This window comes from Manacus vitellinus, unplaced genomic scaffold (genome assembly GCF_001715985.3).
Source record: "Manacus vitellinus isolate BGI_N305 unplaced genomic scaffold, ASM171598v3 scaffold_1_pilon, whole genome shotgun sequence".
Classification (NCBI taxonomy): Eukaryota; Metazoa; Chordata; class Aves; order Passeriformes; family Pipridae; genus Manacus; species Manacus vitellinus.
Window position 1 is genome coordinate 18,991,898 of NW_021939396.1, and position 12,666 is coordinate 19,004,563.

General features: G+C 33.3%; 1 protein-coding gene across 28 annotated transcripts in view; it reads right to left on the bottom strand.

The window, feature by feature from the left end:
* Nucleotides 1-12,666, bottom strand: part of RIMS2 (regulating synaptic membrane exocytosis 2) — a 388,249-nt gene that overhangs the window by 144,644 nt on the left and 230,939 nt on the right. For 18 of the 28 annotated variants that reach the window (XM_029959232.1, XM_029959221.1, XM_029959226.1 and 15 more), the window contains 2 exons: nt 2,672-2,737; nt 174-236 (listed from right to left, as the gene is read on the bottom strand). The exons of the other annotated variants lie outside the window; for them this stretch is intronic. In XM_029959232.1, coding sequence (XP_029815092.1) covers nt 174-236; nt 2,672-2,737 — 129 coding nt within the window. The remainder of the gene's footprint in view (nt 1-173; nt 237-2,671; nt 2,738-12,666) is intronic. 28 annotated transcript variants of the gene reach the window in all.

Genomic DNA, 12,666 nt, shown 5'->3' on the forward strand with positions numbered 1-12,666 from the left:
GTTTAATCTTGGAAAAAAAGACTAGAACATAAGTGCCTTAGTTCTGAGTCAAGAAAGACATCCAGAAAAATACATTTATTAGGAATAACTTTGGTACAATTACAAATGAACTCTTATTATAAAGATTTAAAATACATTTTAGCTTTATCTGTAACACTACACTCTTTACTTACCCATATTTTTCAGCTGAACCATTGACTACATGATCTGCCCATGAACTTGCACCATTGTACCACCTTTACAATGCAGTTAAAATAAAGAAATGTTATAAAGAAACAAATGTATTATTAATAACACGCTAATTTATATGACATTACCACTTCTCAACAAAATGGGAAAATTTCCAAGTATTTCCAAATAATTTTGTACATTTCATATTTTCTCTCAGGTATGAAGAAAATCATCTTTTTCAAAGCTAAACACTATGAAAATTATGGGTTTTTTTCCTAATATAACTCTTATATTTAGCTTCTAGATTTTTCAGTAGTTTAGCCATGAATTTCAGTTCCATAAATTCTAATTGATCCCTCATCTTTTCCTACATAAAAGTCTTTATGTTTTCAATGGTTATTGAGTTTGTGGAATAATTAAAAGTAATTGTGGAGATACAACACTACCAAAAATAACATTACATGCATCAATAGTTTAAAATATTGCTTTTAACTTCAAAAATACAAATTTTTCAATTTTTTTTTGTATAGTAGGGGTTTTTTATAGTTATTTAAGAAGCAGAAGAAAACTCACTTCAATCAGATCAACCAATGATAACAAATTAAATTTTATTCTTGTATTATTCTTCCAGCTACTGAACATGGACTACTGAAACACTTGCAGTATCATTTCAGCAAATTAGTTGAAGACAATGTAAAATACATGTAGTAGTATTTTATCTTAACCAGAACCATTGAGAAAGAAAATAATGGGACCAAAAAAAAGCTGCTTTAAGAAATCAGGTGATAAACTGTTTACATGCCACTACTCCAGTATATTAAAAATAGATACAAATCATCCAGCATTTGGTTAAGGAGTTTCAACTGGATTGCTGGAGTTCTGTACTTTCAGGATCTTGTTAGGGTAAAGCCTTGGAGCTCCTATGCTTTCACTACTCAATGATTTTCACGACAGTGAGTGAGAAGCAAGGCAGGGATTATCAGAAAATATCAAGGGAACACTCTATTATAAATTTGGACAAAAATACTCCTTTGTATGTAGTGAAAATCCTAGCCAAAGGCTGCAGGATGAACTTATTATGACTTTAATACACTGATCCAAAAGTTTTTATGAATCTATTCCTGGGAATCACAGCAGTATTTTTTGCATTATTCCATTTTTTAAAAAACTTCTCATATTCAGAATCTGAGGTTTTACAATATGTTTACAAAGGTAATAACACCTCATCTCCTGGTCATTATGTTGAGGGAAGAACGTATGGGGTGCAGTATATGTGAGTATCAATCAGCTGCCCTAGGTTATTCCATGTCAAATTGGATGGTAAGGGGAATGGCTTTTTATGGTTTTGGGGGGGGTTTTTTGCATGGTTTGTAGCCAGAGCAATGACTGGACAAAATTCGCTTCAGTTTAACCTAATTTAGTTTTAGACTAGATTTACATTTAGTTCATTCTAAATTAGAGCACAGCTGGAGAATGACAGATATGTCTTTACACTCTCCCTGATCATCCATATCCTCAAAATGAAAACCAGTCTCTCCAATTAGCCAGTATTTAAAGTAAGATTTTTTCGTAAAAGTACTTTATTGCAGACACCAAAAACACAGAAATATGATTTTAAAATTGCAGTGCACTTTGTTTTTCTTTAAATATGACTGTATTTATTCATAGTAATCACATAAAAAAAAATAATTTCTTGCTATTAGGAAATAATCTCTGCTTTACCTACTTTCATACTGTAGATAAAAATCAGACATTGACTTAAAAATGGACAGAGAAATATAAAATATCTGATTGTACAAAGGGAGAGGAATACCGATTCGTTTTTTCAGATTTTCTTCTTTTTGGACTTTGCCTAGCCCTTTAAACATGAAAGGCATGATCAAATAACTATTTCCAGAGACACTTCAAAATGTTACAGATTACATGTCAGACTTTAGTTGTATTATGTATATCAAAATTAAGGAAGACTAATATTACTTTGGGTCCTGGCACAGTAAACACCCAAAATCAATTTGAAGGCATTTGGTTAGTCCTTTTTTAAGTCAATATGAGCAGTAACATGTTAAAAGCTGAGCACCTTTTTAAGTGACTCAGGCTATTAAAAGAATGAAATTAAGGATTCTACATTGTCCTATAATCATTCCTAGTGACTGAAAAGGTTAGCCATTAGAATTATGGTGCAGTTAGGTGGAGAAAAAACCTTCAGTTGTACCTAAGCTCCTCTGTACTATTCAGTTTTCCTCCCACATCTAATGAATAAAAAATTTTTCAAGTTAAGAATTATACTTAAAAAAATCCAAAGTCATATTAATAGGGACCTAAAAGAAAATGAGGTACTTAAAACTATGGAAATTAGTTGTTCTGTATTTAGAGAAATATGGCATAAAGTGCAATGTAAATTTAGATATCATTAGTCTGGGCCAATTAGAAATTTTAGGCTACACTTCATAAAAAATGTATTACTCAGCTTTATCTATTTTTATTATATAAATTAAAATACCTTTCAGGAGTATAGGCTGTGTCATCATAATATGAAATAGGCACTCTTCTCTCCTGTCTAGTCCTCCTGAGTATGGAATAAACAGCACAGATATTTCAGACAATTTAAAGGGTGCTTTTTTCATTATGTTTTCCCTTACTGTATTATTAAGATGTGATGAAGATAGTGCACTTTGATCTACAGTTCAGCAGTATACTCTGAACATACATTTTCGTATATATGTGTTAATTTCATCCTTCTACTTTCAAATTATATTCAGAAATTATTAACAACATATTAAGAACACTTGATCAATGCACACATATTTCATAGGAGTAAAAAGTTACATTGACAGGACACTAGTACTTGAGCAATGGAGAAAAATCACCAGAAATAGGATATGTACGTTAGAAAATTTCTGACTGATAAAATGTCAGGAAAAAAATTGAAGCAAAATCTTGTTTCCTTAAGTGAAACAACAGAAATTCTGCCTGTATAAGTCTAGAGGATTCTAAATTTGGGGGTATAAATAAAAGTATAAATAAAGCTCAGCACGTCCAGCCATGATGTCTTGCGTATGTTCAACCTGAGTAGCTGCAGCAATGTGAACTGCTACAGGTAGTGCCACTGTGCTATCACATTAAAGAGTCAAGGAAATTTGGAACAGAGTACTGAGCAGCAGGATGTTCTTGAGAAAACCCCAAGTCCAAAGGACAGTGAAGTCACTGAAGATGCTCGTGTGCCTGTTGTCTTCCTTAGGCATATGCTGAAATAAGTATCTTGTCAGTGCTGCCTCCATTCCTTTTGGGAGGGAAAGAGGTGGACTTCTTCAAAAGGGAGGAACTATCAGAAAGACAAAATGATGAATGCCACAGCCTAAGAATGACCTCAGAAATTAAGGTTTTTGATAATTTAAATGTGGCCTAGAACTAATGATCTGATAAACAGTAACTGAAACACACTTCAGTAGAGAAAAGATGAAAGAGAATCAAGTAGTTGCTCTGTAGAGGGGGAAAAAAAAAAAAAAGAAAAATTCTAGAAGCAATCACAAGCCTTAATGGACTGCCTGTGAATGAATACAAGATAAGCAATGAAAAGAGCCATGAGTAACAAAGAAGGCAAGTAATTTTAACTAATGTATCTACATATTTGCCTGCAGGACACCCACACTGGTGGATTCACAGCGGCATAAGATAAAAATCTCTGTCCTAGATGAGTGACTCTTCCCTGAATGCTGGACTGTACAGACAATGTTCACTATTTTAATGAATAGTGGAAACTGGAAAGTTATTTCATATGCTTAATAAAGTGAAAGATAGGAAGAGAGGTTGTTGCTTGACATCAACAAGGCATTGACTAAGTAGATGGAACTAATAAGACAAGAGTGATTCCCTAGACCTACAAAATAACATATTTTAGAGTAAGCATTGAACTGGGGGAAAATGCAAAGATAAATGAGGGAATATTATACAAAAGGTAAATTTTCCTATATTTCCAATAAAAATAAGGAAGAGGAAACTAGTGGTTTTCAAAGTATAAGGGGAAACTGGATAAAGGTTATGCTATAAATAGTCCTTAAATCACTGTCAGAATATGGAAAGAAAAAAGCATGAAAAACCAGGAAATGTGATTGTGGCTGTGAGGTGCTCAGAGGAGTTCATACCTGGTAAGATGACTCAAGTAACTTGAACACTAATGTTACCCCAGGCAGCCTGGATTCAACAGGCTCATGGAATCCAGAATCAGTTCCTAGGCCCAAGGAATCTGAAGATACTGTTTTAACAGTGAACTAGAAATATTCCACTTCATGGTGGATTTTCCTTTCTGACCTCAGGAGGAATTAGCTTTAATAACCTTCTGTTCAATAAAGCCCCAGAAAAGATTTACTCCATCTCTCTGCTTAAATCCCAGCTTTTTCATATGTATGCAGTACTGTAATTTTTGCCCTTTATTTTCATTGACTTTACTGTATGTTTGAGAGATTAATTTCTGTAGAAAAGAAAGATTAAAATTTACAAGTCAAGATTCTCAAAGTAAGACAATTTGAGAATAGCTCCAAGTTCCACTAATATCTGAACAGTCACAGACATAAGCAACAATTTGAAACAGGTCCAGATAAATTAGTGCAAATATGAGTATATATCTAAGGCAAAACATGTATATAAAAATAATTAGTTATTGAAATAGTACACATATGAGCACATCATCACATATTTTCAGAAAACAAACACAAAATCCCTCCCCTTATCAAAGTTTCTACATGTGGACTGAACTATTTACACACTTTCTATATATTAGGTTTCATGTAAAACAGCATAATTTCAAAACAAATATTTAACTGAGTTCTAAACATTATAATGTCTAATACACTATACCCTCTGGAGAATTTTTAAAAAGCAGTATTTATTTGGAAGGAATTTTTGGATCCTTTTTTGTTTCTGTATCCAAAAGTAATTTTACATTTGCTAAAAATATGGTTATATATGATCTGAATCCAGAGCAAACCTTAATGAATTTCTCAGAGGAACTCATACCCAGAGGGCAGCCATGAAGTTAATATAGAAACAGTTCTTTGCTTTGGAAATTTTTACATGGTCCCTCTTGTAAAGCAATACTCATATCAACCTTTATATCTGATCTGAAGCCATCACTTCCTTTTTATTGGCTCATAGTTTATCCAATCGGTATCTTTATTTCTATTCACTGACAACTATGTAGACCTTTTCCTGGTTTGCAATATTTCTGAAAATATCTTAATCACAGGACTACATGAGCACCTTTTAAAAGCCACTGTATTTCAAGTGGATAATTGTTTCATAGAAATTGTTATGGGCTCAACTTCTCGCTGTCATATATTTCCTGCATAAACAGGAACTATGATCTTCTGCAATCACACCTGAGTATTGTGAATGTATACAAGTAGTCCTAAATTACAGAATACATAGTATACAAATACATACAACATAAGCTTACATAAGCATAAACTTTTATTTTTCACTCTATTTTTCAGTTAAGCAAAGTATGAGATTTCAGGAAGACACTATTTCTGTGTACTTTAAAGTAGATAGGCTTTCCCTTATTATTTCAAAGAGAATAATAAATGCAATAAGCACTCTGGAAAATTCCAGCAGAAATAAGAGTTTTAAAAGACACAGGCATATAATATCCATATAACCTAATTTATGAAACTGGCTTCTATAAAGCTATTTAGCATCTCTTGGGATTTACCCATAGCCCTGAGTAGTCAGTTTTATATGCATACATACTCAGAGTATTAAAACATCTTCACAGTATGTGTTTATCACTTAAAACACAGATCACATTCTCAGTTTGGAATCAAACATGGTACTGTCAATGTGGCAGAGCTAACAATATACTCCACATCAATTGTACCTCTCAAGATCATAGTAAGCACCCTCAGAGTAGGTACGGCACATCTTACGGGAGCGGAGTAATCTGATTGCATCTTCACAAAATAGAGGATACATTGTGTGATCCTGGCTGCCAAAACATAATGGGTGAACACAATGAAAAGCTACCAAAAGATGAAATGAGGACAAAACAACATGAAAAGCAAGCGATGTCAGCAACAGAACAAAACACTGGAAAAAAACACAGTTGGAACTTTGGTGAATTTTTAAAAATTAAAGTGTATTGGCTCATAGCTATAAGAGCTAAAAGACTGTGAGAAAGGTGTCACACTTCAGTTTTATCATAACGTTTAACAGAGACATACAGGTATGATATTCTGTATATTAAAATCACAGAATTAGCAGGTATTAGTGTTTGCTGATTTCAATAATTTTCTTTATTTACTTGTAAAAGACATTAGAGTGATGTAAATAAAGCATTGTCTTCATGGACTACCAATTATAGACTATTGGCAGTGAAAAAATATTCAAGTGAAACATATGAAGAATGACCCAGTGTTTGTGAAAACACTGTACTAAGAAAGCTAATGCTGACACCAACTCTACATTTCTAAGTTTTCTACCATTATACACAGACTAATAAAAACAGAAGTGGACATGTGGGTACGTAGAAGTACATGCATTATCCACACATAGTCACACAGAGGAAAACATATACCTGACATCTCTGTAATGGTGATCTGTGGACTGGGTGTACCGGGAACGAGGTAAAGTAACATAATGACTGAGTTGATGGTAGAAAGAAAAACACAGATATGAAACAATGAGATGGAGAAGGAATGATACACATCACAAAACTAAAAACACTAAAATCTGAGAATACAGGAGCTACAAAAGTATTGTTAAAGAGCACTGAACTTATTAACAAAATAATATGATATACAGTTCTAAAGATAAAATTATCTAGATGATTCACACATTTATTTTGAGAAGCCAGTGGGAGACCATGGATCAAGCAGATAGCTAAAATTTGGGATTTTCTACAGTATTTCAGTTAGGAAGAAAAGATGCAAAAATCTTTCTCTGAAAGCCACTCATGAAGTCAAATTACCTGTTCCCTTCTTTGAAGGCAGTTATAACTTTAGTATGAAGTTTATCTTTAGTATAAAGACATTTATCTGGTCTGTCTGAAAGGCTATCACCATTGGGAAATCTGTCCCCACACAGCTAGCTCCAGAGCCTTCCCATTTCTAAGAGTAAGTTCTCCTAATACTGATTGACTGTAATAAAAAGTGAATTTAGATTAAAGTCTTTCATTATTTAAATAACTAATGAAGAGATATAACACCAGTAACAGAATATGCCAAAAAACCCAAATACATGCATTTCAAAATAATAAACCAAAGGTATTTATATTTTGGTTGTATTTTGAAAATATGACTAAATTTATATATTTTAAATATATTTGTTAGAGCACTCAGTATTTTATAATTACCAAAAATACAAGATTGTTATTTCTCTTTTAATATATGCAGGGGAAAAGGGGGTGGAAAATAGCAGGGTTTACCACTAGGAAGGAATTATTGGAATGCAAAATTGCTGGTCTACAGTTCCACTGAAGTTGGGATATTTCAAAGGAATGTCTAATCACGAGAGTCCACATTGGGAGTGTATACTGATTTCACAAGAAACATGAAAAACCTCATGTTTATCCTCCATTTTTATTTCTCATACCTTAAATTGCATAGAATGATTTTTCTAGTAATCACGTTTTTCTAGTAATCAAACTGTTACAGGTAGCTATATTACCTACACTTATTATATTTGTTTCTTTTGCATGAGAATAAAATATACCATCAGTCACATGTAAATTTTCCTTATAAGCATATTAGGTGAATTATATATAGTACAGTATATCTTTGTGTTCGCTTCTTGTCAAATAAATGCAAAAGCAGAGTCACCACTATAAAAAACTTCTTACTCTAATCCCTCTTTATGCAATTTAAACTTTGCAGTTTATTACACGAATGAGGAGCCGTACACAATTCAGCAGGGCCAAATTTGACATGGTACACTGAAAATTTGAAGAAGGACTAACAATTAAGAAAATAATCATAGAGCTTACACTGCAGGCTGCAAAAAGCTATTAGTGTTTTTAAACTAATGCACAAAGCTAAGTACCAAAAGCAGTCTACCTATAACAGCCTGGCAGGCAGCATGTTGCCAAGAAACATGAAAAAAAATTCCACCATGTTCTTAAAATGTTCTTAAGAATATATGCACACCCACAGGAAGAACAATGTAAAAATGTAGGAGTCTATCCCGCAGCAGCTGTGATATGTAAGATGGTGGTGAACAACTGAATACCAGCTTATTCCTTCCACTACATGGTGACATTCCCAGGCTACATCCATATGAATATGTCTTAAAGTGATTCAGATGCAACCCTGGAATTAACACCACAATAATTTAGTAAATATTAAATTAGTATTAATAAACAATTAAGAGTTTCCAGACAGTAGATAACATTTTAACAATTCACTTTCACTTTTATGTTTCCAGTAATAAGTTTACTTGGTAGTCTTTAAAAAATATAAGACATCAATAAATACAATATATTCAAACATTTTTTAAAAAGTAAAGCTTTAAGTAAACCTAGGACTTCAAGCAGAACATATGTTGCAGAACATGAATCTCATGGGAATGCAATTGGTATTTGCAAGAAGATTATTTACTGTCAGTAAAAAGGAAAACCCCAGACTGTTCTCTTCACGTATGCGAATGAAACACCATCAATTAATATTGCTCAGATTTTCAGTCCTAACTACTTTTCATATTGCCACCAAACTATGTTAATTGCCCAAGATCTGGTATCAAGTTTTGTTCTAACAGTTTTAGAAACTCAGAACTCCAGTGTTCTTATCAAGTTCTGAGACTTTTGGTTTTGAGGAAGGCAGTTCAACTTTTCCTAATTTTTTTTTTTAAATTCAATCAGGTTTGCAGAAGCAGAGTATGCCAGCATTTGGAGATAATCACTTATACAGTTTAATATGTAATGACTTTTAACAGATTTAAAATATTCTTTCTCCTCAGAACTCTGCTTGTCTTTACAGAGGAGTGAGGTAAGCTTTAGCTTATACTCGACCTGATCCTCTGGCATTAGTGGCTATTCATACTTTTCCCTATTTTTCAGAGCCCATGTTAACCATGCTATCTAGGTTAATAAAATAAAAAAATAAAATAATAGAATCATTAAGGTTGGAAAAGACCAACTAGATCAAGTCCAACCTTTGACCAAATAGCACCATGCCCACTAAACTATATTGCAAAGTGCCATGTCTACTAACTTTCTGGACACTTCCAGGGATGGTGACTCCACCACTTCTCTGGGGAGCCTGTTGCAATGTCTAACCACTCTTTCAGTGAAGAACTTTTTCCTAATATCCAACCCAAACCTCCTCAGTGCAGCTTGAGACCATTTCCCCTTGTCCTCTTACTAGTTGCCTGACATTGCCAACCACCACCTCACCCAAACCTCCTATCAGGTAGTTGTAGATAATAAACTCACTATAAAATATTCTTACAAGTGCAGCATAAAAAATAAAAAGATTACGTCTGTCTGACTCGATTAAGAAGAAACAAACAGTTCTGTACATGAATTAACACAGCCACTTACTAGAGTACGAGGCATTCATCATAAATCAAGAATATATAGCTTAACAACATTTTTGCATTTCCATATAATCTCTAAAAATAAAACGTTGTAAGTATAGAGATATTATTCATGTAAGCATGTGTATCTGTCTGAAAATTGTTTCTACTGAAATACAGTAATATTTTCCATAAAATATGCATATTTCCCTGTGTGAAAGACAGACTGACTGACATGACATAGGTCAAAACATGATAGTATGCACATTATGAGACAGTGTATTTTCCTGAGCTTTATGTATTTCAACATGCAGAGTAAGATGTTTAAATGCCATCTTTCTTCTGAGCATCTAGCCAATATTAAATTAGTTGTTTCTTTATTATTAATACTTTATGTATTTAGGTTAAAATAATTTTTTTTTTCTTTTACAGATATGTTAACAACACTAAAAATGCCTATGACTTATCTAATTCTTAATGTCCTACACTGCAACATACACCACTTTCATTTGGCTAATACCCAGTGTAAAATACTTAAAACCATAAAGTAAATGTATCATAATGTAGTAAAAACATTAAGCTTCACAACACCTATGTGCAACAGAACTTCAGTAATGTTCCAGATCTGCATCTAAAATAAACATCTCTTTTAAGTTGTTAATAAAAATCATGATCTCATATGCTCATGTAGATGGGAATATTCAGAAGACCGTAGAGACAAATTTTAGATATGTCAGATTTTAAATATAAGAGAAGAACTCCAAGATATTTTTTCTTTTTTGGCACCCTTGATTTAGATTTCTAGCCTCTTATCACACATTCCTGACTTGCTACATGACAGTAATCAATAGTAGAAATATGTCAAATGACAGTATGGTAAAATGAACATGCTAGCCTGCATCCTCACAGATTTGTGAAACATCACCTATTTTGTTACAGATAGCATAGACAGAAAATTTGCAGCAACAACTCATTCCATTTATATTAAAATAATGAATTGGGTCTAATAAGGCAGCACAATGGGCTTGCAATAGGATCATTACTGTACACACACACACACACACACACAATCCCCTGCCACACCCCTGTGTGAGGTGAAAACAGATTTCCACTGTTCTGACAAGATTCCAGATATATAGACAGAGTAACTTTCCATTTTTTAAAGTAAACAGGAAATTAATTAAATTTTTCTGATATTGCTCACCTATTTGTCCATTTCTTTACAGATTCATTAGAATTCAATGAACCATGAGGGTAAGAAAACAGAAATCAGAGATACACTAACAGATTAGATTGCCTAATTGGAATTACTTAGTATTGAGGAACAGACTTGACATATCAGAACAGTCTTGAGGAACACACTTGAAAACACACACACACACACAAACACACACACACACACACACACACACAGGGTGCCTCACTTGAGCCTGACGGAATAAATACCTTTCTGTTCTTAGTATTCAAGGGAAGTTTAACCTGTTCTCTACTGCTTTGGATATTTTATTCAATAGTAAAGATGAGGCATTTAGAAGATAATCTATCCCTTTCAATTTTCATTCTCTGCGACCACTTGATTGACATTCCAGCTTCCCTGCTAGAGTGGGGAACTCCTTGCCTCCCAAGTGTTTCTGTGGAAAGGATGAAGTACTGGAGTACTATTACTTCCTGACAGTCTTGTGTTTATTGGAATATCCATAAATAATTCTGAACGAAAAAAAACCAACTTTCTGTTCCGCTGTTAGAGCCTGCATGAATGAAACTCAGTTGACACAAGAAGTTTCTCTCATCTTATAAGTGTTTATTCCAATAGTCAGCTTTTTCCGGTGTATTATCTTATTGTAATTAAAGTAATATATTGTATCATTGGCAACAGTATTATCCTCTATTTTTAGTAAGACTCTTTTACACTTTTTCAACTGAAATAACAAATTAAATGAATGACAAGTATAAAACTGCTGAAATTGTTAAAAAAAATTAATATAATTTTTTACTGGTATGAATTTGCCTTTAATCAAACCCTCCCAAACTTCTCAAGATACAATTTTCTGAAAAACTACCAATGTAACAAAGTGGGAATTAGCTTAATCAGACTGCAGGTAGTTCTTTGGATTAACTGGAAATTTAGGGGGAAAAAAGCCACTGAAAGTGGTAGAAGGGAAAAGGGAGAGGGGTGACATATGAAATTTAGGGAAAGTGCTGTGAGAAGGAATGAAGTAAAAAACTGTGCCTGGGATCAAATTAGCTGGGAGCTTGAGTACAGAATTGCTCAAGGGAAGAGGAGCCTAGAACTAATAAAATGATGTGGCTTCAGGTAAAAGGTGTACTATATCTCCTATTAGCAGCTTCCTCATTTCAAGAATGGAAAGCAACTATTACAACTGGTTACTCTTTCCAAAGAAGTGAGTCCAGTGACATTCTCCTAAAAGTTTATATTCTCATCTGAATAAAGCAGGAGTTAATGTGCCCTGTGGTACAATACTTCTCATGTTGCTTTATAAACACCTGGCAAATCACACCTAAAAAGTACGTAAATAAAATGTGAAGTCAAGCTCTTAACCTTTAGAAAACAGTAAATGCCATTCAAGAATAAAGCACTGGTTATGTAATTTTCCCCAGTACATTTCATAAAAAAGATTAACAGAATATTTTTATTTAGTAGTTTGGGGTTTTAAAAGAAAAAAAAACAAGTTTTCCTTACTTATAGACATGAACAATTTTTCCATCAACAATGGTATGAATGCTTTTTGTTACATCAATTGTATAGAATTTCCTGCTGATCTTTTGGATAGATAAAATCCTAGAAAAATTCCAATGGATTGTAACTGGCAATTTGAAGACTTAAGCTGTGAAACAACAGCAATTATCAGCAGAGAATTTGTAAGTTGACACATATTTAGTCAAGATGACTTTCCATAAGTCAGAATCACATTATCACAGTGCTCCCCATACTATATTTTAAGCCCTTGCTCCAAAGGGAGCAACTAAAGTCTT